A 27,421-nucleotide genomic window follows, 5' to 3' on the forward strand; every position below is an offset into this window, starting at 1 on the left:
AAAAAATAATAACAACTTTGAAACATACCATTCTTTCCCGTGTGTGTACTTTGAGGTTTTATCTTACAGGACCACTTTCTGAAAGCATAGTTGCTGGTCTTCTCATTGTATGTCTGAATGCTAATCCTGGGACTTGGAGCTTGTCTGGAATGGGATCGCCACACTGCAGTGTTCAGTGCAGTCTATTAATGGATCTTGGCTGCTGCTTGATTTGAGCTTATTTGAGGCCCTAACTTATCTTTAATAGTACAACTTCCAGTTTACATTTGACCCTTGGTGTAACACCCTCTGGTATAGTAGGGTGTGTATTTCACCTGAGCAAATTTATAAAGGGAAAATGTTTATGGTGCAGAGTTCAGTATCATACCTTAAATTGAAAGCTCATTTGTGTTTTGATTATATTAAGTGTTTTGCACTAGACTGTATCAGTGTTAGGTAGCCTTTGTTTTGTTTTTGCTTTGGTTGGCTTCTGTACAAACTTGGGATTCCCAATTGATTAAGCAAAGTCGTGCTTTTCAAATGCCAGCCCCACAATCTTTGATCTCAGCACAGATGCTGTTTCTGTGGCTTTCCCTTTTACTGGAATTTTTTAACTTGAAGGAAAATGAAGATTGATGCAGATTTTTATCCCTTTAAGATGACTGTGTGTCTTCAGAACACAGGAACAGAAGGAGGGGGCACGGTAGCTGGAGTGCCTGCGTGGTGTATGCTCTTTATAAGTGCCTCTTGGGATTTCCCCCCTAGACATGAAGTAATTCCTCAGGTAGAAGGAGAAAGGTACATCCCAGAAATGAGGGGGAAACATGATGGAGGGAGGAGAGAGGACACATACATTATTGAGGGTTCCAGGAAGAGAACAGCATGGGGATAATGGGGATAGATGTAAGTAGATAGATCAAGATGAGTCATGAAACATTGAAATCTGAAGCTGTAATAGTTTTATACGCTTTGTTCTTTTTTCCTTCTCACGGGTCGCTGTTCTCAGAAGAATGTCTGCAGACTTTGGTCCGGACTTTGGTAGAGTGAGAATGATGATTACTACAGGGTCTTGTTGGACTAATCAAGATAAAATACTGTTTCAATGGGATTAGGCCCTTTCACAGGAGACCCCACTCCCCATATACTGAATTTCTGGAAAGCTTAGTTACGATGACTGTGTTCTTCTGTGACTTAAAAAGTAAATAATGGAATAGCCATTGGGGGGAAAGGGTCAGTGAGACTGAGTTCTATTGCAAACAAGCGCTCACTAGGTTTTCCACAGCCTTCTTGGTAGAAGTCTGCATTAGGATAAGGCGAAAGCCATTCCCAGGTCAGAGTGTGATGTCATGTTGGCAGAGAGCAGAGAAGGGAAAGAACTCTAGTTTTTTTCTGAATCCCTGTTAGGCCCCTGGAAAAATAAGAGCCTCTAAAATGAGGGACAGAATGCAGATGTCAAAATAGAGACTCTGGAGCCATTCTGCCTCCATATTATGAAGTTTGAATTTATAATCACCTCCTTCAAGTGACACACTCACCTCCTGCTGGGTTTAAGCCCCTGCTCCTATCTAGCTGTCTGTTTACCACTTTTCTAAAAATCACTCTCCTTATGTCTTCCTTGTTAACCAGTTGCCCAAGGCATAGGTTTGAGCCTCACTTATCTCCGTACCTCACTACTTAGCACAGTGCCAGGCGGTCAGCACTGTATAACTGTACGCGTGCTTGAATGTTGCTCAGAGGAGTTCATTAGCCTACTATACTATTGGTTCCTAGACCTGGAAGTTCTGTAGAGGTCTAAAAGGTTAGGGTAGGTTTCAGCCTGTTTTCTTTATAAACTGTTATAAAGTCATCTGGAATCCCATTTCTTTTTTCTCTTGCTCTGCTTTTCTGAAGTGCCTGCTTCACCTTAAGGCTGGCTTCCTCAAGGCTCAGAAGCCCTGTCCTTGCCAGACTTAGTGTGTGCCGGAGTTCAGGGAAAAGGGAGGCTGGGAGTGTGTTCGGAGAGCGCCAAGCTCTTAATTTTCAAACCACTTCAGAACCGATCCCAGCGGCCGAGGGATGCCATGTGTGACTGGCTTAGTCCTGGATTCCTTGAACCAATCTTGATCACAAAGGGGAAAGGGTGACCTGGACTGGGTTAGGTAGCCCTGGTCTCACCCTGGAGCTGGTACGGAGGCAAGAATGGATGGATACCTGACTGGAAATGTGACCACTATTGTGTAGGGGGATGTGATTGTGTGGGATTCATCCTGCCACTGTTGGACCTGCCAAGTCTACTGTTACTTGAATCCGGATTTTCTAGGGAACATTTATAGTTATTTTGTTCTTTACATATGTGTAAAGTCCCTTACAAATTTATCGATTGTATGTTATGGAGAACAAGTAGTGAAATTATTAAATTTTGAGTATGAGAGTCTTCCTTCTGTTAACTTTTTAATTGGGGATAGAAGACCTCTGAATAGGTAAAAAGTTAAATATCAGTATTGCAGGTGGGTAACAGTGCAAGGCAGTAAGATGACAGATAGCACGTTCATCCAGAATATGTACTTTGCATTCCCCAGTGATACTTTTAATCTGAAGTCCTTGGAATGTCAGGCACTGCAAGGGTTGCAGGGTTGATGGAGAGGAGATACCGGCCCACCAGACTTCAAGCCCAGTCATGAGAATGGTTAACGAGCGTTTGGGGGCTGGGAAGCAATGGCCTGTCTCACAGAAGCAAACCACCAAGAACAGGAACCTATACACACAAATGTGGGGGTTCCTGGTGAGCCCTCCAGGGTCCTGGGAGCCTGAATGGTCTGAGGAGATGCTCAGCATCCTGTGTGGAGAGCTCTGCCCTCAGTCCAGTGAAGCCTGGACACACCGTTCAACTGCTGAGAGCCGTGGGTCTTTGGTGGGTCATTGCCGCAGTGCTTCCTGTTAGAGGAACCAGCGTGGCCCAGCCCTGTTTATTGGAGGATTTCTAGTGCTGGTTCAGCCTCCACTGGTCTGACTCAAGTTTAGTGCCGTTAGACTTTCTGCCTTCTTCCTAGAGCTATGTATGCAGCCACATTTGTGGACATTTCCGAGAATTAAAAAAAAAAAAAATCCTCTTCTTGTACCAGGCATCATGCTAAGCTCCAGGGTCATAGTGATGATCCAAAGGTGACCTGATCCCTGCTGTCACAGCCTATGCCTAGTGAGGAAGGCAGGCAGAAGGCATATAACCAGGTACATAAGCTAATTAGTCAATTGTGGGAATGGTGAGAAAGAAACAATGGGCAAAACTGAAGGTTTACAAGAGGTTTGAGATCCTTTAAGGGATTTTGTAAATTTATTCTTGGGTTGAAGTTTTTTTCCTAATGATTTCCACGGATTAGATGAGAATAATTTTCATTGTTTGTCTCTTAGGTACATTCTGCAGGTCCCCGATGAACCCAGGGAACCCTCCACCGTATCCGGGCCCTGGTCCGACGGCCCCGTACCCACCTTATCCACAACAACCAATGGGACCAGAGGGCTACCCTCCAGGACCTATGGGGGGACCCTACCCACCTCCTCAGGGTTACCCCTACCAAGGATACCCACAGTATGGCTGGCAGGGCGGACCTCAGGAGCCTCCTAAAACCACAGGTACTGGGAGTTGGGTATGTGTATATGTGTATGTGGGTGTGCATGTGCACAGTCCCATGTCACCAAAGGAAATGTTTGCATGTTTTCTTTGGCAGAGAAGGCACGCTAGCCTTTGTGTGCTGTGGTTGACGTTCCCAAGGCTTGGTGACCGCTTAAGGTAGCTTCTAACTCCTGAGAAGGACTTCTTTCTCAGGAGGCCTGCATCAGTTCTTTCTACTTCCTCTATGTCTCTTATCCCTCTGGGGCTGATGACTTCCTGGTCGATGTGTGTTCTGATGGCCCCTTTTGGGGTACCGGTGGGGGAAATACTGATTGGGTTCTTGCCCTGACACCCAGTTTCGTATTTTAGATTTGGCCTGCTGGGATTATTTTCTCTCTTGGTTTGTTGACCTCCAAGTCATCCTCTTGTCCCTACTCTTGGGTTGATGTTCTTTGCTTAAATGTTTTCATAATTCTCTTGAACTTGCTAGCTGAGTTTTCAGCAGGCCTATGGGTCCTTCTTGTGCGCTAGAACAGTGCTACTCAAAGCTCACTCTGCAGATAAGTGCCAGTCTGTGAATGTGATAAGTACAGAAAGTACGAGTAAACAGAAGAACTTGTAATTTGACATTGCTGTGACATTCAAGCAGGTGATCTTGCATTTTACAATACGTCTCAATCTGTGGTGGATTAGAAAGGACACATCTTGAGAAGCACTGTGCTAGATGTCTTGGTGACTGTCAGAACTATTGTATGACCTTCTGGTTTGCTCTTTTACAGTGCCTTCAGGTTTTTAGATTAGCTAATTCTTAATGAGTGCTTGTGTGCCAAGTGGTCTCTTATGAGCTTTATGTACATTAACATTTAATTCTTGGAACAATCTTATGAGGTTGTTCCCATTTTACAGTGAAGCCATTGAGTCACAGAGTGGCATACGGACTTGGCCAGCTAGAAGAGGCAGATTCCAGATTCAAATCCTGATGGTTTGGCTTTGGAATCTGTGCCTATAACTTTTTTCTCCAGCTGGATGATTTGAGATTTATCTATAACTGCAGGTACATCCTTCAGCTGAAGTGAAAGTGTGTAGTCCATTCTGTCAACAGCTTCTGTGTAGAAACTGTTTCTGATTCAAAGGAGGGAGGTCTTCTTAGTTATTCTTAATCTGCGTCTGGTAATCAGTAAGGACTTAATAAAGGTGTGTTGAATGGGTAGGTAGCTGGGTAGATAGCTAAGCAGAATCTAAGTCTGTTTATGGTTCAGAATTTTGTTTTTTGTTTTTTGTTTTTTTTACTGTGGAAATCGTAGTAAAAATATCTTTTGATTTTCTTTGTTGGGAAACCAGTTTTTTGAAAACCATGTGATTGGAGGTGACAGGTGCTTGTGGGAATGAGGCTTACCAAGGAGTATACTTGCAATACATTTGGGGTCTCCTGGGATGATATTTAATGATAACAACTGTAACAACTAGTATTTCTGAAGCCTAGTACCTAGTACTGGCCTCATGTAACTTTCACAAGAGCCCTATAGCTTTGGTCCCATGTTATAGAGGTAGAATCTGAGGCTTGGAGAGGTTGTGTGTCAGTTATCCCTCGTATAACATACCACCCCAAAACTCAGTGGCTTAAAACAACAGTGACTTATTCTCATGATTCTGTGAGTTGGCTTCGTATGATCTCTCCTGGGGTCACTTAATTCAGCTGTCAGCCTGGTTGGGGCTGGTATGTCCCAGATGTCTTCATTCACATGAGTAGGGCCCTGGTTTACTTCCACGAGGCCCCTCTCTACCTGTTGTCTCTCATCTACCCTGGCTTGTTTGCATGGTGGTTAGCTTCTAAGGGGGTGAATGTACGATCTTGCCAGCCTTTTCATGTCTAGGCCCAGAAGTGGTCCACCATCACTTACCCATATTCTTTTGTTCAAAGCAAGTCACAAGGCTGGCTGGATTCGATAGGAGGGGAAATAGATGTCATCGATACCCTGCCCCCCGCCCCCCCGATTTGGTAACAACTTTATTGAGAGATATAGTCGGAAGTTGTATGACCATCACCGCTAATTCCAGAACATTTCATCACCCCAAAGAAAGCCATATCCTTTAGCAATCACTCCCATTTCCTTAACCTTCCCCCTCCATACATCTGTTTTCTCTCTGTAGATTTGTCTGTTCTGGACATTTCTTATAAAATGAATCCTATAATATGGCCTTTTATGACTGGCTCTTTCACTTAGTGTAACGTGTTAAAGGCTCCTCCGCGTGTGTCAGTACTCCATTCTTTGTGTTGCCAAATAACACCCCATTGTATGGATATATCACATTTTCTTTATCCATTCATGCTTGGGTTTCTACTTTTTGTGATGAATAGTAAGTCATGGCTATTATAAACATTCGTGTAAATTAAACTCTGTCTCAGGAGGAACAGCATGTGAATGTAGAGCAGGAGGAATTGTTGGTGACCATCTTGGCAGACGCTTTACCGCTTTCCACTCTGTACCCAGCAGTTTATGTCTTCCCCAGCCCTCCCCACGCACAAAATACACCCATCCCTTCCAAGACCAGCAGGTGGCTCATCAGTCATTACATCCACTTCAAGTCAAGGGTGTCATCATCTGGTATCTGTAAGTAGACGGGCCCTCTCACCTGCCACGCTGCTCCTGTGACTGCCCACCCTGCATTTCTGCTCTGCCCCACCCTGCACACCTCGGGGTGAAACAAAATGTCACTCCTCTATGAAGCTTCCCCTTTGGTATCCCACCTCTATGGTAGAAGTAACCAATCCCATGTGCTTCAGCTGCAGCCTATACAGACTTCTTTCAGAGCACCTCCTCTCTGAATTAAGTTAATTTTTGTGTTCTGTCTAGTTTACCTCCTTAATGTCTGAATTCAGTCAACTTAGCTGGTGCCGTCTTAGTGCAGGCTTTCAGCATTTGTGTTACGTTTCGCCAAGGTTCTTAAGACTGCAAGTGACAGCATCTCAGCCTTAAAAATTAACCAACAGTAGAGGGTTGCCAGAGACCTGAGTAGAGGCTGCAAAATGACAGTGACCAACACAGACACAAAAAAGGGACTCTGAGAGGACAGAGATGACACAAGGAACAAAAAACCTGTGAGAAAAAAGGGGGGAAAATGTCTCTAATAGCCTCAGATATGTGGGAAGATAAATCTTAATGAAATAAGAATAGGGATGCTATATAAAAAGGAACTCGGGAAACAAAAGCATTTAGCCAAGAAGACTGTGAAACCAACCTCAGCCCAAGGAATAGGTCCAAAAGACTCATTCAGATAGCTAGATCTTGCCAAACCAGAATTGAAGGCTTTTTGCCACAGGTGAAAGGTTGACATAGTGCTATGTAACAACCACCCCAAGTTAGAGATTCTGTACTTTGGAAAGGGCTTGGGTGGAAATCTCTGCTCCCCATGGCATCTCCTGGGGCTGGAACATAGATGATAATCGAGGCCCTTGGTTGGCTATGAGATTTATGAACTCTCCTCTTGGCTCTACACAGCATGCCTAAAGGGGTGCTCTTGGGTTGACTTGTATCTGCAGTACAGAGAAGCCGTGTGGTTTTGCAGAAGCTTCAGAAGGGAGAGGGTTGTGGGAGCGTGATGGCAGTCTGACTGCAGTCAGAGGGAGAGTCAGAAGATACCCACGCTTAGACGCTACTATCTTTACATGTGTTCCTAACCAGTGCACTTCTTCACTCCTATGGGCTTTGTTTCACACTCGTATTTCCCTTGAAAGTTTCATTTAAGTTCAGCCATATTCTTTCAACTGTTGCTGTTTTGGTGAAATCTTGTACTTCCGGTTCATTATAACAAATAATTGCTCTTCCAAATACCAAAAAAACCCCACAGAACCCTGCATCTGATGTCTCTCTTTCCCTCTTCTCCTCCACTTGGCTCCTCAGTGGGACTAAGTTGGGCATCCTGACAACACAGTGGCCTCAGGAAGTGGGACTCCTTCAGTGTCCGTGTGCAAAAAAAGAGAAAAAGGAAACAGACTTTAGTTAATTTCTAGTTCTGAAACAGTTGCGGACTTAAAAAAAGGATGCAGAAATAGTACAAATGATTTCACCCAGATTTCCCCAAACCTTATATCACCACCATGTAACCATCCTGCCCAGGCCCAGAAGACTCACAACAGCACTTGGATCCCGCTCCATGGCCCAAGCAGTCATGGGTCTGTGTGGGTGGGATTCAAGGGGGGGCGAGACAGAGTTCAGTGCTTGGGAGGACAGTGGCAAAGCCACACTGCAGAATGGCATATGTGTTGGGGGACCTTTGCAAGCCCTACAGCAAGTCCCAGTGGTGATAGGTAGACTCCTGTTCAGTGAGGCATTCTAACAAAACTGCTGGTAGGCTCTTGTTGACCGTGCCGTAGTTACAGAATTGTTCAAAGTGAAAATTTAAACAAAACAGTATCTCCAGTCTTAGAAAATCGATTTAAGGAAGATTTCTGTGAATTGGTGAGAAAGTCGTGAAAGAAGAGACATTTTAAAATGCTGCCACCAAAATCAAAATGACACCCCCTCAGATACCCTCAGATCATCAGCAGTGGAGGTCCTCAGGTGCTCGCCTGGTTACTCACCTTCCAAGCTCATGGCAGACCTCGGAGTCTCATGTGGTCCTTTCTGCTTAGCCCTAATGTGACCTCACAATCCTCCTTACCACGGTGCCCTAGGCAGTGGCTGTGAATAGGCTTGAATCCAGTTGAACTGGATGAGATGAAGCCTCTTAACCATTCCTTGTAAGCTAACCTCCTCCTTTTAGAGAGATTTAAACCAAAGCCCAGAGAGGTTTAGTGACTTCCCCAGGGTCAGCGAGTTCAAGAAGGATGTAGTCGTGATTCCAAGCTAAGTGCTTTTCCTCATTTCATCCTAGTGCTATGGGCCCGCATGTTTCACAGCAGTTCTCAGACTCCCACGTCAGGAAAATACCCACCTTTGCAGCCCATTCCATACTCCCCCGCTGCCACCCCACCCCACCCCCAGCCACCACAAACACAGGGACCTGGGCAGGTTACTTAACCGCGGTGATCTTTGCATGCCTGCCTCCCCTTGGAAGCGTCACAGAGGCTTTCTCTCCTTCACCTCTGCCTCCCACAGCACCTAGAGAAGTGCTGCCACATAGTATGTGCTCAGTAAATGTGTGTTGGTGGAATGGAAATGCCGCCATTTCGAAAGGTGGTTGTGAATTCAGGTGAGTTGTCTGGGTCCCTTTCCCTCTGCACTCCTTCCCATGCTATTTACCTCTTGCGAATCCAGATACTGGGATTTTATACATGTTCTTCTGGGTTAGGACTGTAATATCAGGCAAGGTATTGATTTAAAATGAAAGAAATTCTATTACAGCAGAGTCCTTGGGATGTCCCCATGGAGTTCAAAAGCCCAATTGGCCTTTGAACTGGGTTTCTAGGCCTGCAAATCAGGAACTGAAAGTGACCTTGGTACGGTTCTTTGTAATTTGAAGATGCAAAAGGAGAGTGTCTGTTCCAGGAGTGCCCTACTGGGTCATTGGCCAACCAACTAGAAGTTCAAAGTGGCCTCTCCTTTAGTCCAAGGTCAGCAGTTGGGGGGAGGGTGGTGATAGAATGGCATATTTCTCCTTCTGGATGCTCTTCTTGGTGTCTGACACTGCTCTCATCAGTCATTGTGAGGATAGAAGAGGAAGGAATTTAATGGTCTGGCATCTCTGGCTAATTGGCTTCAGGTGTGGAATTACAGCCTGGCTTGTTGGAGCCTTTTATGCCTTTTTTCATCAGAAACTCCGATCGGGCGTTTTCATTGCCCTGGGAAGCCTTTCCAGCATAAAGTCCAGCTCAGAGCCGCCTTTGCCAGGTATCAGATGACAGAATGTCCCAGCGAGGGCGCTGCCCGGTGCCACCAAAAGCAGCGCTGGCTTAGGAATCTAGGTGGAGTGTCTCTCATTTCCGGGGCTTCGGGTTTTTTTCTGTAAAGCTGGGATGACAGGACTGTGATGTAGAATAAAGTAATACGCCTTGTACAGTTTATGGCACGTTTGTGGGCAGAGAGGAAGTTTAGTTTTCTCCTTCAGCCCACGTAAATTTTCTGAATTTTTGCTTATGGGTGGATGGGGTTGGTGAAGACAGGAAGCCTTCAGGGGCGAGGTGGGAAAGCCAATTGCTGAGTGTCACTTGGGTCTCCCCTGAGCATCCCCACTGGCCTGAGGCACCTGGGACAACTCCTGAGTCGCCCTCTGCAGTCATGGCCACATGGCCGGTCTCCCTCCCTGCTCTCGCTCCTGCTGTCTGCTTTCTGTTTGTTCAGACTCCCTAATTGCTTTCCATGTCACTCAGAGTAAAAGCCAGAGACCTTCCAGTGACCAGCAAGGCCTGCTCAGAGCCAGCTGCCCCCTGCACCCTCTGCCCCGCCCTCTCCGGCTGCCCGTTCGCTCACCAGGTCCACTCCCCTCCAGGGCTTTGCCTTTTCTCAGAAATCTAAAGGAATATGTTCTCGTTTCTCGTAGTCTGCAGGCACGTAGTCATAGAGGCCGTCCAGCTGCCTCCCTTCACCCTTTGCCTAAACAGGCACCCCACCCAGGCACTCTCTATCCCTGTTCTCATCTCCTTTCCCTATGTAGTACTATTATGTGTTCCTTGGCTGCCTCTCTCCTCCTGCCGGAATATAAGCTCCTTTATACATACATATATGTACGGCCCCTTTGTATGTTAGGTTCACTCCTCAAATAGTTCCTACTATTTGTGGAATGATCGAGCGTCCTCTTCCCCCCTGATATCCTCTACCTGCCCAGGTGTCTTGTGAGTCATTCTCCTTTAGGCCTTACCTGGGGTTCTTTTAGTCCTCTTCTGGGGAGAATCCTGGGAGTGGTCCTGAGAGCCGCTGTGTGCCGGGCCTGGTGCTGAACGCTGTATATCCTTTATTGTTTAATTGGCCTGACCGCTCTGGGAGGTGGGTCCTTTCAAAGGAGGGGTTTTGCCAAGGTCGGAGCTAGTGAGTGGTGGGGCATTCTCATACTCAGTTTCACTGGAGCCTGTCTCTGCTTCACCGGCTCTGCTCGAGGAGAGGTGGTCCGCGCCAGTGGGCTCTGCTCCGCTGCTGCCTTCATCGCCTGAGGTCTGCCCTCGGCGTACTTGGTGCCTCTTTTGTGCTTCTTCCTTGTTGGTCTCCTCGTTTATCTTGGCCTCCTGGTTCTTCGTGGCAAGAGTTGGCTGCCTTACAAAACACTCCTTTACATCTTATCCTCAGTTTCTCTTTGTTTAGCCCGTTTAACCTTTGTCCTTCCTCTCACATCTCTTAGCCCAGACCCTAGGTAATTCGTTTGAGTCTTCTGGTGCCCAAATGGTGTTCGCATGGAATTCCTTAGAATGCCCTTATGTTTCACATGGGACTGGGCCAGCGTCTTTAAGACTCGAGCCAGGCCAGGGGCACCTAGGTGGCTCGTTCGTTTGGGTGTCCAACTCTTGACTTTGGCTCAGTTCATGATCTCACGGTTTTTGGGATCTAGCCCCATACTGGGTTCTGTGCTGACAGCGTGGAGTCTGTTTGGGATTCTCTCTCCCTGTCTCTCTGCCCTTGTTTCGCTCGCACCCTCTCTGTCAAAATAAGTAAACTTAAAAAAAAATTAGCCAGGCCTGTCATAATTGAGAAGCTGTGGTTTCTGACCCAGGAAGTGGGCTTAGTCACATATACTCTTTGCTGTGAGGAAGAGACAGATCCAGTGGCCAGAAGGATGGTGGCCTCTAGAGAGAGAGAGAGAGAGGAGGAGGAAGATGAACAGGGAAGGAGTAGGAGATGGACACAGTTCGTTTCCCAGACCCAGCACAGTAGCTGGTCGTGGGACTTGAGAAAGATCTCCTGACAGAATGAATCCCCAGGCCCTGTGCAGATGAAAGTGCACACCTAGAGACGGGAGTTGATTGTGGCCTGATGCAGCCTGAACACGGCCCCTCAACTAAGGGAAGATGGGCTCCTTTTGGGGTCCCCCTGGTATTTGTGGCTCTTGACAAGGGCTCTGACATCAACTATTTCTCTCAGCCATCTTGAGGGTCTCTTTTCCCTCCTCAGAGATGGCATGGGCCTTTATGGCTCATTGACCTGAGAACTTGTTGAGCCTTGCTTTGGAGGAGAAGCTGTTCCTTCTCTTTGCAGTGTTCTGATGGCTTCCATTTAGTTTGGAGGCTTTGCTACTGGCTTGGGTTTCTGTGTGAGAGGCCAGAGGTTTTGATTTCACTGAGGGTAAAGAGGTTTTGGTGGCAGCAGTTTCCTCCCCTAACCCTTGGGCATGGCGGAGTAGGAACTACACAAGGTGAGGGTTTCAACATTTCTTTCTCCCTCCTTAATGGTTTGGTATTATTCTTAGAATAAAGGCCAGGATTCCAAAAGGCTTGAGGTCGTTCATGTTCTGGCCCTGCTACCAGATTCCAGTTCATTTCCTCAGCCTCGCCAGGCCTCTCTTCCCACGTAGCTTTCGTAAATGGTATTTCCTCTGTATGACTGAAAAGTCTTGACGCCTCTCTTGGCTCAAGTAACCCTTATTAAATCCTTCCCATCTTGCTCATGTGGCACTTCAGCGATGTTGAATGCTACTTTCCACCCCCTAGTCTGGGTCAGCTTTCTGTCCTCCACTGGTTTGTAATTTTTTTTTTATCTTAGCTGTAGTTATAGAATTAAGGTCTTCCATGATAGCAGAGACTTTGTCTAATTAGACTGTTTGAGTCCCCAGTAATTGTTTTATTGACTGATGAAAGATGAAGAGGAGTTTAGAGAGAGGCAGGAGAGGGGACAGGTGAGACTCTGGAATGAGCTTTTTCAAGTTTTTCAACTTTGGGCTTGAATTTGCAGAAAAGACTTTGCACTTCCTTTCCCTCCCTCGTGTTGTCTGTCTGTTTATTGCCTTTTAGAGAGAGCATGCAGGAGTGAGAGAGGCAGAGGGAGAGGGAGAGGGAGAGAGAGAGAGAGAGAGAGAGGGAGAGCATCTTAAGCAGGCTTCACACTCAGCATGGAGCCCAACCTGGGGCGGATCTCACAACCTGAGATCATGATCTGAGCCAAAATCAAGAGTTAGCCACTCAACTGACTGAGCCACCCAGGCGCTACCCGAGCAGAAAATTCATTGTGTAGCGGGGGTGGAGCTCCGTTAACAATACTTGCGATCAGCTATGGGAATGATCACAACTGAGAGATGGAGCGTTGAGTCATTTTTGCTTCCGTGAGTGCTGGCCCTCACTTCTTCGCTGGTCCCTAAACATAGTAACAACTCACATACAAAACAATTTTTTAAATTCCGGTCATAGTCCAGATATGCCATCGTCTCAAATGATTTTTGCATTTTTATTTCCCAGGCAGTTCTTGCTTACATGCACGTGTCATTTGTACCTGGCTGCCATTGTAGTGCAGAGGGCATTGCGTATACTGTCTTCCTTCCTTTACTTGATCAGAAGCAACCTCCCTATAGGGCAAGATTCTCCACTTCACTGTTGACGTTTGGGCTGGATAATTTTTTTTTAAGATTTTATTTTTGGGGTACCTGGGTGGCTCATTTGGTTAAATGTCCAATTATTGATTTCAGCTCAGGTCATGAGCTCATGGCTTGTGAGTTCGACCCCTGCATCGGGCTCTGCTCTGACAGTATGGAGCCTGCTTGGGATTCTCTCTCCCTTCCTCTCCCTCTGCTCCTACCCCACTTGCTTGCTCACTCTCTCAAAAAAAATGAATAAAAGCTCTCTGAAAAGATTTTATTTTTTTTTTAAAAAATTTTTTTTTCAACGTTTTTATTTATTTTTGGGACAGAGAGAGACAGAGCATGAATTGGGGAGGGTCAGAGAGAGAGGGAGACACAGAATCGGAAACAGGCTCCAGGCTCTGAGCAATCAGCCCAGAGCCTGACGCGGGGCTCGAACTCACGGACCGCGAGATCGTGACCTGGCTGAAGTCGGACGCTTAACCGACTGCGCCACCCAGGCGCCCCTGAAAAGATTTTATTTTTAAGTAATCTCTGTACCCTACAGAGGACTTGAACTTACAAACCCAAGATCGAGTCACATGCTCTACTGACTCAGCCAGCCAGGCACCCCGACTGGATACTTTTTGTTAGAGGTGGGTGGGGTGTCTCCTGCTTTGTGGGATGCTTAGCAGCATCTTCACCTTTATCCACTAAATGCCAGTAGTGGCTGCTCAGTTACAGCAACCAGAACGTTTCCAGACGTTACCAGAGTCCCCCCTAGGGACCCAAATCACCTTTGAGGGCCATTGCAGTAGAGTCTGCATAATGAAAAATTTAAGTTGCTCATTGTTTTTTGAACCCAGTGGAGGAAAAGCATTCCTAAACAGTTTCATCAGCAGCTGAAAAATATATGCCTTTTTCTAGTGGTCTGCCCAGGAGGAAGGCTCGGGAACTTGGAACTATATTGAACTCCCTCTTGACCTCTGGCTGGACAGGCTTTGTTTCTGAGCTTCTCTTTAGTCCAAGACTGGAGAATCTGGGTGTTTGATACCAGTCCCTATATTAAAACCAGCAGAAGGTCACCTGGCTGGCTCAGTCAGTGGAGCATTTGACTCTTGATCTCGGAGTTGTCAGTTCGAGCCCCACATTGGGTGTAGAGATTACTTAAAAACAAAATCTTAAACAAAAACAAAAAAACAGCTGAACAATAAGAGCTTGAGTCTAGTGGTCCAAATTTTTAAGTGGCTTTTTTTTAAATGTTTACTTTTAAGAGAGAGAGAGACCAAGTACAAGTGGGGTAAGGGCAGAGAGAGAGGGAGACAGAATCTGAAGCAGGCTCCAGGCTCTGAGCTGTCAGCACAGAGCCCGTCACGAGATTGAGAATCACAAACTGTGAGACTCTGACCTGAGCCCAAGTCGGAAGCCTAACCGACTGAGCCACCCCAGGCGCGCCTAGTGGTCCAAATGTTTAAATATTTACTGTTAATTGTTAATTATTAAATAGCTAGCTAAAGAACAGAGCTAATACTTCAGTGGTTGCTATGTGTCAGGCGCTGTTATATATTAATTCATTCAGTCCTCGGAACACCCCTCTGAGATAGGTCTTAACTATCCCCATCATCTAGATGAAGAATCTGAAGCATTAAAAAAAGGCTAACTTAACTTTTTCATGGTTGCACAGCTAGGAAGTGGTGGAGCTGGGATTCAAAACCCAATCCAACCCCAAGGCCCATGCCCCTCCGCAGCTGCCATTTACTGGGTACCTAGTGAGGTGCTTGATGCTGGGCTGAGAGCTTTGTGGACTTGGCTTCAGTTCTCAAAGTAGTCCTTCAGGCTGAGTAGTTATCCCGGAGTTTACAGATCTGGAGCCAGAGTCTTAGAGTTACGATATGTTGCCCCTGGGCCCCCAGATAGCCGACCCAGTGCTTCCCTGTGTCACGTGGCCTCCCATGAATGAGGAAAACAAATTTTCTACCTTCATCTTCCTTTTTCCCTTGTGTCAGGCGCTAAATCAATGTGAACTCTTTCTTTTCTTTTCTTTTTTTTTAAATTCTTTTTAACGTTTATTGTTGAGAACAGAGACAGACTGCAAGCGGGGGGTGGAGCAGAGAGAGAGAGAGCGAGACACAGAATCAGAAGCAGGCTCCCGGCTCTGACCTGTCAGCACAGAGACCGAGCAGGGCTGGAACTCACAAGCTGTGAGATCATGACCTGAGCTGAAGTCGGACGCTTAACCGACTGAGCCACCCAGGCGCCCCAAATGTTAAATATTTCTGATTAGATCTTATTCTTCAGGTGGTCTGTCAACATTATCTCGTTTAATCCCTACAGCAGTCTTGGTGGTTTCCCATTTTAAAGATGAGGAGACTGAGATTCAGAGAGAGGAAATAACTTGCCTAAAGTCATAAAGTAACTCATTGAGCCATGAACTGAATGAACCCAGGTCTGCTTGATTTCACACCATGTTCTTAACTTTTATGCTCTTTTTGCATTCCATTAGAGAATATCCTTAGAATACTTCAAAATTAGCAATAGCTGCTGGTGAGGAGTGGTACAGGAAGTGGGCTCTACGGGTAAGACGTGTTCTTTCTGGGGCCACTCAACTGCAACTCTATTCCGTTCTTTTCACGAAAGCACGTGAGATTGGCCTTGAGTGAATGTGCTGGGCTCTTGGTACCGAATTTGACTCTTGTTTCACACAATCGTGACTTCAGGCTTTAATTTGGCAGATCTGCTCAGCAAGGCCCAGTGCTTTAACAAAGTCCCTCTAAGAACTGCTGTAGGTGTCATGGACCTGGGCATCATGTGAAGACAGTCTGGTCACAAAGACATGGGAACCATAGGCCCCTAAAGATGGCCTCAGGTTTTTCTGTTTTCTTGGATTGAGAGATGCATTCTGTTTGGGTCACATACTTTCTGCAAAACTCTCTATTCTGCCTTTTCAAAAACATTGGCCTGCCCAGCACTCAGGGGTATTGGAGTATAAAAAGGAAACTGCTTTTTGCAGATCCAGTTTACTGAGTTGCCTGGTGGGATGTGCTCAGTGCCTGCTGACACAGCAGGCCGGTTGGTCGCACCTGGCTGGCCTGGGGAGACAGATGATCTTGGGAGTCTTACCTACTCCCAGACCAGTTTGCTTCATTGTTCTTTGCCCCTTTCCACCCGGGTGTGGCCTCGGTTTTCTGCTCTAATACTCCTTTTACCTAGTCTTCACATGGGACCTATACATTCCCTTCACCTCTCACAGAAGCTTTTTAAAGTTACATTGATATAACCATGAAAAAATTGGTTTGGTGGACAAAAAAAAAGCCGGAAGACTGCTTTGGATAAAAGGCGTCTAGGGAAATTGGAAGGTGCAGGTGGGACAGAGCCGGTCAGTCCCTAGGATTGGAGCCAAGACCCTGGTGTTGGGACTTTCCCGTCAGCGTGGGGTCACCTACGGTGGCAGGAGTCTTTCCCTAGAACATTCATACCCTCCAAGTAGTAGCAGGCATTTGCTGTGCTGGAGAGGCCGGCTCCAGGGTGCTACCTGCACCCCCAGCGGGTGGCACGGTGCCTGCACATACCTAGCGCCTGCTTTCCAGTGGTCACTGTGGTTAGCCATGGGGGGGAAATCTATATTCTGCTTATATTGTGGCTCCCCAGAGTTGAGGTGCTCTAAAAAGCAGGACACGGCATAGGATGATTATAATGAAAATGCTAACAGTGAAGATGAGGCTCAGTGTCCACATCGTTGGATGAGGGCTCAGCCCAACAACCACTAACACTGTTGTGGTGACCACATCCACAATGATTGGGGCCCAGGAGAATGGCTTTTCCCACACCCCGACTAAGGCATCTGCCCCACTGCAAGCTGCTGCTCCTGGGTTATATCGCCATTCTCTCACAGAAACATGGCCTTGTTTTGAAAATACCTTTTTAAATTACAGAGATAGCTCTTACTTACAGAAAGTAAATAATACCCTAATTTTGCTACCCAGAGATAGGAGTTAACATTTTGGTGTGAATCTTTTGTGCCGTGTTTAGTTTTTTTTAATGCAGCCCTTTTTGAAATTCACTTAGTATGTTAGTCTCATTTTCAATTCCTTAGGTCCTATATATCATCTGCTGCATCTGGCGCTGTAGACTATGCACGTTAAGGAGTGGTGGTCACTTGTCATCGAGGGCTCCATTTTAGACGTCAGTCTCGCACTGCTGACTTCACACGGGAGTGTGCCCCCAGCCCGAGTTATTATTGTTACGAAAAATCTCAAAACAGTGTAAAACTCTAACATAGATTGCTTTTCTTTTCCTTTTTGCCTTTTATTTAGTTCATAACATAACAGCTATAATTTATTGTCCATTTACTTTGTGCCTGGCACTGTGCTTACTGCTTTTCAAAGAATTAATCATATACTCTTCCTAACAGTTCTAAGAGATGGGTTCTATTGTCTCATTTTCAGGTGAGGAAACAAAGCCACAGAGAGGGTAAGGGGGTTGCGTTTTATTCGAATGGACCGTGCCAGGTGTAGCAAGCATACCCCCCGAATCTGGTGAACCTGTGTCTGCAGGAGCTGGCCTGTGGTGGGTACAGCAGTGGAGAGGACCCTGCTCCCCTGCTGTTTGAGCTGAGCCGACAGTTTGGGGGCGGCTGACAGACCCACAGAGACAGACCAGTGAATGGGTGCTGACCGTATCTGTAGGCTGCCTTGGTCTTCTGTTCACACTTGCCTGGCTCCCCTCTTCCAGGAAACATGCACCTTGCTCTGGACTCTTGTGGAAAGGCTCATCAGCTTACAGCAGGAAGCTTGCTGATGTGTGCCATCAGGGCTGCAGCTCTTTGGGTTTTGAGAGGCCAGTACCGTTCCCCTCCTCTTCCCACCGCGAGGCTCAGGGCCTTTTTCCCCATTTGATCAAAGGTGACTTGTGTGTCCAGGCTGAGATCCTGAACGGGAAGGTGGCACACTTCCTCAGGGTGCCCTTAGAATTAAGAGGCTTTCTGCAGCTTGGAGAAGAAACTAGAGCCTTCTCCCCACTCTACGCCCCCTCACCCCCACCCACATGTGCAGGCACACACAGTCTCCTTCTAGGGATTTTAGGGATGTACTTGGCGGGGGTGGGGTGATGTGGACAGAGCTTTCTCCTTGGGGTTCCAGGCATCTGCCCCTCTTCTCAAGGACGTACCTGCTTAAAGACCATAAATTGCGAGTAGCCTGGGAATGTTTTCAGTGCCTTTCTATAATTTTTTTTAATGTTTATTTTTGAGAGAGAAAGAGAGAGCAGGGGAGGGGCAGAGAGAGGGGGACAGACCTGAATCGGGCTCTGTGTTGACAGCAGCAAGCCCAATGCAGGACTTAGACTCATGAACCGTGAGATCATGATCTGAGCCGAAGTCGGACACTCAACCAACAGAGCCACCCAGGCGCCCCTCAATGCCTTTCAGTTGTGCTTTCTCTAGGGCAAGATGGGGGAAAATGGCCGGTAGACTTTTTTTTTCAGTAGTGTTTCAGTTCCCTCTGACCTTTTCCATTTACCCTTGAAATGACTTCATTTGGTTGTCTGGAGGACAACCTGAAGGATTTTAGAGTGCAAGATTGTATTTGAGTTCTTAATAGGTAAAAATGGATTTTTGCTTTTGGGTGGGATGTGTATCATGCGTAGTTCATGAAGGGTCAGTACCCCCCACCCACCCCTCCCCCCCAAAAAAAAGCCCTGTCCAAGTACCCTTGGGCAGCCACAGGTAACTATGAGCTCCTCAAGGCTATGGGCAGGATGCCCTGGGTGTGTACGTCTGAAGTAAAGGCTCTCCAGAGGCCTCTCGGGAGAAGGTGTCTTCCATGGGGCCCGTTCTCCCTAGCCTAACCAGCCTCTGGACCCTGAGCTCCCTTTACTCGCTTGACTCCCAAGGTCTCCCCCTGGTCAGCTCAATCCCCTGTGGGATAAAGTGCTGGTTACCATACCAGAGACTGCTCTCTCAGCCACTACAAGAAAGTTTGGGCTGAATGAGGTCTCTTGAAGGGTTTGAGCTGATAGAGGAGGGAGTGACCCCCTTCCTTTAGAGCTTAAAACTGATAGGACCTTCGTATTTTTTCTTAGTACTGCTTTGCTGTTGCTTCAGAGAATAGCTAAGCCCAAACCTGCAGCTTGCTTGCAAGACAGGCTGGAAACGGTTTTTCCAGCCAAGGTGTAATGTGTGAGGCAAATTGTTGGTTCATTTGTTCACTCATTCATTGGTTTGTTCCATATCTCCTATATGCCAGGACTCCTGAGTGCCTTGGGCTAGGCTAGGAAAATAGAGCTGCAAGTGACATTGGGAGTCTTCAGTAGTTTTTTTTTTAATTTTATTAAAAAAAATTCTTTTTAACGTTTATTTTTGAGCGAAAGAGACAGAGCATGAGTGGGAAAGGGGCAGAGAGAGAGGGAGACACAGAACTGGAAGCAGGCTCCAGGCTCTGAGCTTTCAGCACAGAGCCTGACACGGGACTCGAACTCACAAGCGGTAAGATCATGACTTGAGCCCAAGTCAGGTGCCTAACTGACTGAGCCACCCAGGCACCCCTAGGGAGTCTTCAGTATTTTTATCCAGGTGGAATCAGGAGCTAAGGGTCACCAGAGTTCCTCCTGGAGGTTGAAAAAGAATACCTGACCAGTCCCCTGGTCAGGCATCGGAGAAGGTGGGTAGTGGTAGAGGGTTCTGGGTGGTCACCAGCTCCATCCTGCCGATAAGGGCAAGGATGGGTAAGTACCAAGGCCGTGTGCTTGCAAACATCATTAGGAGACACTGCCCCTGCCTTTCTCAGTTATTGCCCAGCAGCCTGGTGTCCACAAGCAGTTGGGCTTGGGCAGTACCAACGGGAAATAGATGCTTCTTTTACCCCATTTCTGAATCCTGTGTTTATTCTTCAGAAAGATCTTGGTTGCTCCTATAAAGTGGAAACTGACTGTAGGATCTCCCTACCAGCTTTACACTGGGCCCATGTTGCTGCCAGGTGCTCAGCAATTAGGGAGCCCTGCCTTCCAACCTTCAGGTCTCTTGTCTTGGGAGGAATAATAGCAGCTAGCATATACTGAGTACCTGCTGTACACTAGGCCCTGGCCTATGTGGATTAATTCATTAAGTTACTGAAGAACACAGTGAAGGAATAGGTACTGTTATGATCCCCATTTTGTAGACGAGGAGCCTGAGCTCAGGAGAGGTGATCACGCCCTCCAGGTGGCACTCAGAGTGGACCCCAGGATATCCAACTGTAAGGCCCCCTTCCCTCCTCTGTCCAGTGTTCCTTGGCGAGCTGCTAGGCCCAGGAGCAGTCACTCGGGTCTGCTTGTGCTGTGACCTGAGGAGGGGTCCTCCTGCCAGTGATGATTGTACTGGCTTGAGTGTGCTGGACCTCCAGAGTTTGCTGAGAAGCTTCCTGTTCTCCGCACTGGTGGTGCTGTAAATAAGCACACTGCTTTGGGCCGCTGAACTCTGTTCGGTGGATGGGGAGTGGTCAGATGCCTTCTGTCATTCCTGACACATTGGCGGCTCCCTGCATGGCCACTCTGCCTCCAAGGCTAAGCCCACTCATTTTACCACTTTAGGGTTTTCCTAGCAAGGATTAGCATATCTCTCATGGTTTCAGTGGAAAGGTAGTTGGTCATGATGTTGGAGACTTTTTTCTATCAGGCTTCTTTGGACAAGCAAGCTAGAACTCATCAGATGACCACAGAAGGAAGCTGTTTCCCTAAACCCCAGACCTGTCTCCAGCCTGGCAGGGTTTTAGTCACAGCCCTACAGACAAGGAAGGCCACACCTCTATCTCCCTTTCTCTGGCCTCACATTCACCACAGTGGGTGAGGACTTTTTGTCATTGCCTTTTGGGTTGACGTTGCTGTGTTGGGGTTACAGAACAGCAGAGATTGTTGTGGATGACTTAGTGGGGGCCAGGCACCCCATACAGTTCTTTCTTGATCTACAGGGATGACCATTATTGCTCTGAAATGGTGGGCAGGGAGTTGGGGAGGCAGGACAGTCCTTATAAAGTGAGGTCTGCCTTGAATCACCGCACCATGTTTATTGAGAATGGTCATCGGTTCTATCCCTGACCTGAGAACTCACCTTGTTCTCACCAGGGCCTGAAACTGAGGTACAGTCACCTGAAAACACAAGTCTTTTACTATTGCAAAATTAATCCAGACAGTGGAGGGAAGAAACAACCTGGGGTGTTTTGCATAAATATATCTGCTAGAACTGTTAATCAGTAACACAGGAATCTGGTGCGTGTAGAAGCCAGTTATGGTCTGTATACCTAAGATAAAAACACACTTTGTGTACAGTAAAAACGATATGGCAGTGTTTACCTTGTTACAAAATGCAGCAAGTCCTATTTGAATGAAACTCCTGAGGCCGTCATTCAGTGTGAGTCAGACAAGCATTGCTGATAACAGAGCAACCTGTGCCTGTCTGTGCCTGGACACTAATTGGTAGAACCCAGCAGCTACCTCCTTGGCCATCTCTGCCCTTTTGGACAAGTCCCAAAGAGCCAGCTCCCCTTAGTATACTACCTCTCCAATTTTTTCTGTAACCCAGTGCCTGAAAACCTGGAAAATAATAATTTTCCTGATTTCTTTTTAGCTTTCAAAGTCATAACAGTCATTGTCATATTCAAGAGCCAGGGACATTGGGAGTTTCTGTTTTCTGATCTCTCTCTCCTTGCTTTGTTTCTGCAATTCCCTAGTTCCAGGCATCTTTCCAGCTTCTTAGCAGGGTATGAAATGGCAGATCGTGCATTAACCACCTTGTCTGCCATCTTTTGGGGGCAAGGAGAGTCGGGCTGTGATGACTCAGTCAGAAGCCGGGTCCAAACTAAAGTGACGCCCACTTCTTGATGAGACACTCAGTAGCCATCGTTTCTTTAAATTTTCTTGCATTAGTGGAAGAGAAAGAGACATGACGACGGGGCACTAATAAGATGGACATGCCTTTCCCTGTAGCTGATTGAAAGGATATGTCCTGATTCCAAATGCCAGTTGTGTTTATTATTGGTCCCACCCAGTGTGGCATGTCCCTGTGTGGCTCCTCAGATGGGTCTCTGGCTCTTCTTTCCAAGTGGTCTGTGAGCTCCCGGAGTCGGGTACGGTGTCTTTTGTTCCTGGACTCCCCTGCAGGGCTGTGTCAGAAAAATGAGAGGCAGGCTACACGAGGTGGGAGGCAGACTGAGCAGTGTCTGCCACATCCTCTGGTGGTGCCGCACAATCGGAGCCGTCTGCGGGAGTGTTGAGGGAGGAAGGCGGGTGGACATATGGCAGGCAGAGCGGACTTGGGTTTTTTATGAGCACGATGTGCCTCTTGCTGGCCGGGTCCAGGCTGGCCCCGGAGGGCCCAGGGTCGGTGGGCACTACCCAACCGCGGGAAACTGCTGTGGGAGTAAGTGCTCCTGAACCGCTCGTGTTTGGAGTTCTGCCTGCTGCGAAGCTCAGCCTTGGTGTCTCCTTCCCAGGGCGGCGAGGTGCCTGGAGTCCTCATGAGTAAGCAAAGCATTAAAGAATGTAGGGGTTTGGGGAGTGCCTGGTGGCTCAGTCGGTCGGGCATCCAGTGCTTGATTTCAGCTCAGGTCATGATCTCGTGGTTTGTGGGTTCGAGCCCTGTGTTAGGCTTGTGCCGGCAGTGCGGAGCCTTCTTGGGATTCTCTCTTTGCCCCTTCCCTGACTGCGTGCACGTTCTCTCTCTCTCAAATAAACATTAAAAAAAAATTTTTTTTTTAAGAATGTAGGGGTTTTTGTATATGGTGAAATACTCAGAACATAAAATGTATCGTTTTAACCATTTTTATTTATTTATTTTTTTTATTTTTTTATTTTTTTATTTTTTTTTCAACGTTTATTTATTTTTGGGACAGAGAGAGACAGAGCATGAACGGGCGAGGGGCAGAGAGAGAGGGAGACACAGAATCGGAAACAGGCTCCAGGCTCTGAGCCATCAGCCCAGAGCCCGACGTGGGGCTCGAACTCCCGGACCGCGAGATCGTGACCTGGCTGAAGTCGGACGCTTAACCGACTGCGCCACCCAGGCGCCCCCGTTTTAACCATTTTTAAATAGACAGTTCATTGGCCTTAAATACAGTCGTATTGTACAGCTATCACCACCATCCATCTCCAAAACTTACTTCATCTTCTTGAAAACTTACTCTACCTGTTGAACAATAAGCCCGTCTCCAGCCACTCCTAACCACCATTCTACTCTCTGCCTTAGAAGTCGGTCCATTTTAGGTATCTCTTGTAAGTGGAGTCATACAGTATTTGTCCTTTTGTGATTGCCATATATGTGTTAGCATCATGTCCTCAAGGTTAGCCCAAGTCATAGCATGTGTTGGAATTTCCTTTTTTTAAGGCTGAATACTATTCCATCATATGTATTAACCATGTTTTGTTTATCCATTCCTCCATCAGTGGACACTTGGGTGCTTCCATTTCTGGCTTTTGTGAATATGCTGCTTATAAACATGGGTGCATAAATACCTGTTCAAGTTCATGCTTTCAGTTCATATGGGTCAAAGTTTTAAAGCACAAGCAGCAAGATGTCTTTGAAGGTCATTTTCTGATAAATTGCCCTTCTCCACTGAGGGCTAGGCTTACAGACCAAAAGTTAGCTTTACTCACCATCTAATTTTAGACTCCAACTTAAGCACCACTTGTAACATCAAGCTTCATTTTGATATTTGATAGGCTTCTACTGCGCATTACAACTCCAACTTAGTTGGCCACTTCTTTGTGATTGTGGGGGCACCCTTGTCACTTGCTGGTGGACGTTGGTAGTGTCCTTATTAGAGCTGGCTTGCTCTAGGGGTGCATGCTCTTTCTGACTTTGCCCCTCCTGACCCAAGTTGGGCTGGCCTTTTGACCTTGTCTCTGATCTGGCTCCATTTGGGGACCTGAAACCCTGAGCCCACTGACAACTGAGGCTGTTGAGACCATTTTTCTTCCACCCGTGGCAGCTTTGTGAGGCACAGTATTCTCTCCCATCTCTGCTGGTTCTTGTAATTTGTCTTTATTTCATCCAGATCTTATACAGCATTTAACATTATTAGAATTATATGTAAATTTTTTTCATGGGGGAGTACAATATTTTTCTAAATACTTTGGCGTTTGGGGTTGCCACAGGGACTGGTTTTCCCTGTACCAGTTTAAACCTAGTCCAACAGCCCTTGGCAACTGGTGAGGTGTACACACCTGGGGGATAATGGGCTTTTGATGGATTCAGCGGTCCTGGCATGGGTCTCTACCTCTTGATGAGACTTCTTTAGGCCACACTGCCAGGTCAGTTCAGTTAGGAAGTAGAGATGGCTGGTTGTGAATTTTTTTCTTGATGGTTATATGGTTATTCTCTTTATTAATTTCTTAATAGAAATTCTCCATATCCACACTTGAGCCAACCACAGCTCTTTTGCATAGGTAAGGACATTAAGAATCAGTGCCCCGGTGGACTTTGAGCCCACGACATGATAAAACCGTGGGCCATGCAGCCCTTATAAAATGGGGCCAGGACCCTGTCTCTGTGCACTGTAGCCATTTATCCTTGGCTGAGAGGCTTTTGCTGGTGCAGGTTAATGGAGACTGCATGCTCCTCGTTCCCATCCACCCTGCTCTGGCCTTCATGCGTCTGGCCCAGCAGGAGAACGAGGAGAACATTCTCTGCTACTTTTCTGCTCTTAGGGCTGTTACCCTCTGCTCTGGCACATGGCTGCAGGGCCCAGGAAGGGGAGGATCAAGCCATATCTTGTCAATGCATTTTCATCTCTTTGGGGCCTCGCTTACAGATAGCACTGTCAACCCTGCTTTTTTGCAGGTGAGGACACTGAGGTTTTGAGAGGTGAAGGGGAGGGCCGAGTCAGAGCAAGCCGCCCTGGAGCCTAAATCAAGAAGGAAGGAGGGAGTGTAGAGGAGTCTGGGCTGGAGATGAGTTGAGAGAAGGCATCAATACATGCTTAGTACTGTGGCCATTGTTTTAGTCTCCTGACGGTTGCTTTATTTGGCTTTGCTTTAGATGCTGGAGGATGAAGGGACAAGTTTGCCAGAGAGCAGATCAGATGCTTCTCAGAGGATCAGAAAGATGTGGGTGGGGCGTGGAAGAAGAGCCGTTCACACAGTAACCCAACCTCAAGTTAGGTCTCCGTCCTAAACCCTGGGAGGGGCCTGGTAATGAATCAGGCAACTATTCCTGGAGCTGACGTGGAGGAAAGGGGATGCTCCTCTGCTCCGGGGCAGGCGAGCCATTCCTCGGGCAGGGACAGAGAAGGAAGAGCTGGTTCAAGGAGCACACAGACAGATCCTGGAGGTGGGCTGTTGTCTGCATTCACAGATGTCACTGTCTGTACAGCCTGAGGGCTGGAGGTGCCTGTGAAACCCACAGTGGGGTTTCACTGCTGGAATGGGTGGCTGCAGAGCCCAGTGTGCCCAGGACTCCCGTCGGGGGGATGGGTTGTCACTAGGCATGAGCCTGACAGGGTACAAGTGTCTCTGGCCCTTGGATTACAGGCCCTGTGCTGTTGTCCTGTTTGTTCCCATGCTGGCCAGGTCCTTCTGTCCCAACTTGGGATCCCAGCTCCCTGTCCCCTGCTCTTGGAAGCTGCTCTGTTCTGGGCCCTGCTGGAGTTTCCCAAGGTCATAATTGCCAAAGATGTGACCATGTCCCCCTGATCCTGAGCTCTGATGCCATGTGTTTGAGGCAAAAAGAAAAGTGCGTGTGTGTGTGTGGGGGGGGGGGGTGGTGTATGTATGTACATGAGTTGGGGTCAGGGCAGGGCCTTGTGCTCCTGGCATTTCCCCCTCCAACATTTTATGTTCTCCCACCATGGGTCTGCTAGAAGTGGGGCCTGGCTCTGTTCATTCACCCCCTTCCCTCAGAGTGGCTTTGGGCACGTGCCTGCCTGGGGCTGGACCTGTCCTGTCCTCCAGACAGTGAAGAGCCAGCTGGCCTTAGGGTCCTTTGCTCCCAGAACAGCCTGTGACTCTGCTCCCTGGCCTCTGGTTTCTTTCTGATGCTTCTCCCCAGAGTCAGGTGAGAGCCCCCTTCTCTCTGCCTATGTGGACCTGTCTGAAAGAGGCCCACTAAGTCAGGGGAGGGGTCTGCCTGCAGGGTCATGGTCACTTGAATAATAGTGATAATATCAGGGAACATTGATCAAAAGCTTTACAATGTGGTAGGCACTGTGCTAAGTATTTTATAATGTGCCTGGTCTCCTGATTTTCTCAACAATCAGTGGGGTGTAGATTATCAATGTAGTCCTATTTTACAGCAGAGGAAACTGAGGCTAAGAGAAGCGGTCACCTGCCCAAGGTTATGTGGCCAATGTGTAGATGAGCCTAGTTTAAATCCAATTGGATAACGTCATATGAAAATCTTTGTTCTAAAATCCTAATTGTGATGCCTAATACTAAATTGGAACAGGGTGTCTTTGGGAATTGTGACCAGAATTGGAGAGGCAGTGTCAGGTGGGAAGGGTGCATTCTCTGCTACTCTCTGAACTTCCCATGTCTGGAATCTGAGAACCCTGCTGCCTTATACACACATACTCACTCTCACTCTCAATCTCTCTCACTCTTCTGCTGAACCTCAGGTTCAGGTTCCTGGGAAGAGATGTTGGAACAGCTGAGGCCAGCTGTAAGAGAGGAGGCTGGGGAGACAGGGACAGAACTTTTCTGAGAACACAGCTAGTGCCCTCTGTAGGCTGTGTTTTGGGTGTTGGAGGGTGGGGCATAGAGTAAATCGAGCTCCTGCGTGGCCTGGCCTGGTCTGTGCTGGGCAGTGTGTCCACGGGACAGGTGGTACTGCTTGCCCACCGCGGCAGTGAGTATTGCAGGAGGTTCAGGGCACCTCTCTCTGCTCTGTGTGTACAACCTTAAGTGGGCTCCTGCCTCCTCACCGCAGAGCTGTCCTGTCCCAGTTTTCCAGGGACCACAGTTCTGCACCCACCCCAATACAGGCCTTGGTGCTTGAAGCCCAGAGGAAATTCACCACGTAGAATTAACACTTTTCTTTGGATTATCAGTCATTCAAGTACTACCCTTTACACTGTGCATGTGCCTAGAGGTGGCTTCCCCACGGTCAGAGAGGAAGCACTGGCCCCACCTCTCACACAGTATTCAAAGGTCTCTTGAAAGGGGCTGCGATACGTGAGGCCAGCTGAGTCTGCAAAAGCAAGGCAAGGCACCTGAGGCCCTCAACAGGCTAGGTAGCAGGGCTGCTGAACAAGGGCAGATACACACCCCTGGGGTCCATGCAGTCTGACTGTGAACAGTCCAGATAGCCAAGGAGAAAGTGCTATAGGAAGGAGGAACCTTGCTCCTTGAGCAAAGGAGTGACATGCTGGGCAGGTATGTGCAGAACAGTGGGTGTGTGCTGCGTGAGAGGAGAGTCAGGAAATAGACATGTGAATGCTACCTTCTAGCTGATTTTGGACAGACCACGTAGACTTCTCT

At 47.5% G+C, this 27,421-nt stretch overlaps 1 protein-coding gene across 1 annotated transcript in view; it reads left to right on the forward strand.

Moving 5' to 3' along the window:
- The window catches only part of CYSTM1 (cysteine rich transmembrane module containing 1), a 60,776-nt gene that overhangs the window by 13,182 nt on the left and 20,173 nt on the right, over positions 1 to 27,421 (forward strand). Inside the window, exon 2 of the mRNA XM_047085673.1 lies at positions 3,367 to 3,588. Within this exon, the coding sequence (XP_046941629.1) occupies positions 3,387 to 3,588 (202 nt within the window). The 5' untranslated portion in view covers positions 3,367 to 3,386. The remainder of the gene's footprint in view (positions 1 to 3,366; positions 3,589 to 27,421) is intronic.

The sequence above is a fragment of the Lynx rufus genome, unplaced genomic scaffold, assembly GCF_022079265.1.
Source record: "Lynx rufus isolate CCGP_SWC_20201006 ecotype Redwood Valley unplaced genomic scaffold, mLynRuf1.p SCAF_1, whole genome shotgun sequence".
Classification (NCBI taxonomy): Eukaryota; Metazoa; Chordata; class Mammalia; order Carnivora; family Felidae; genus Lynx; species Lynx rufus.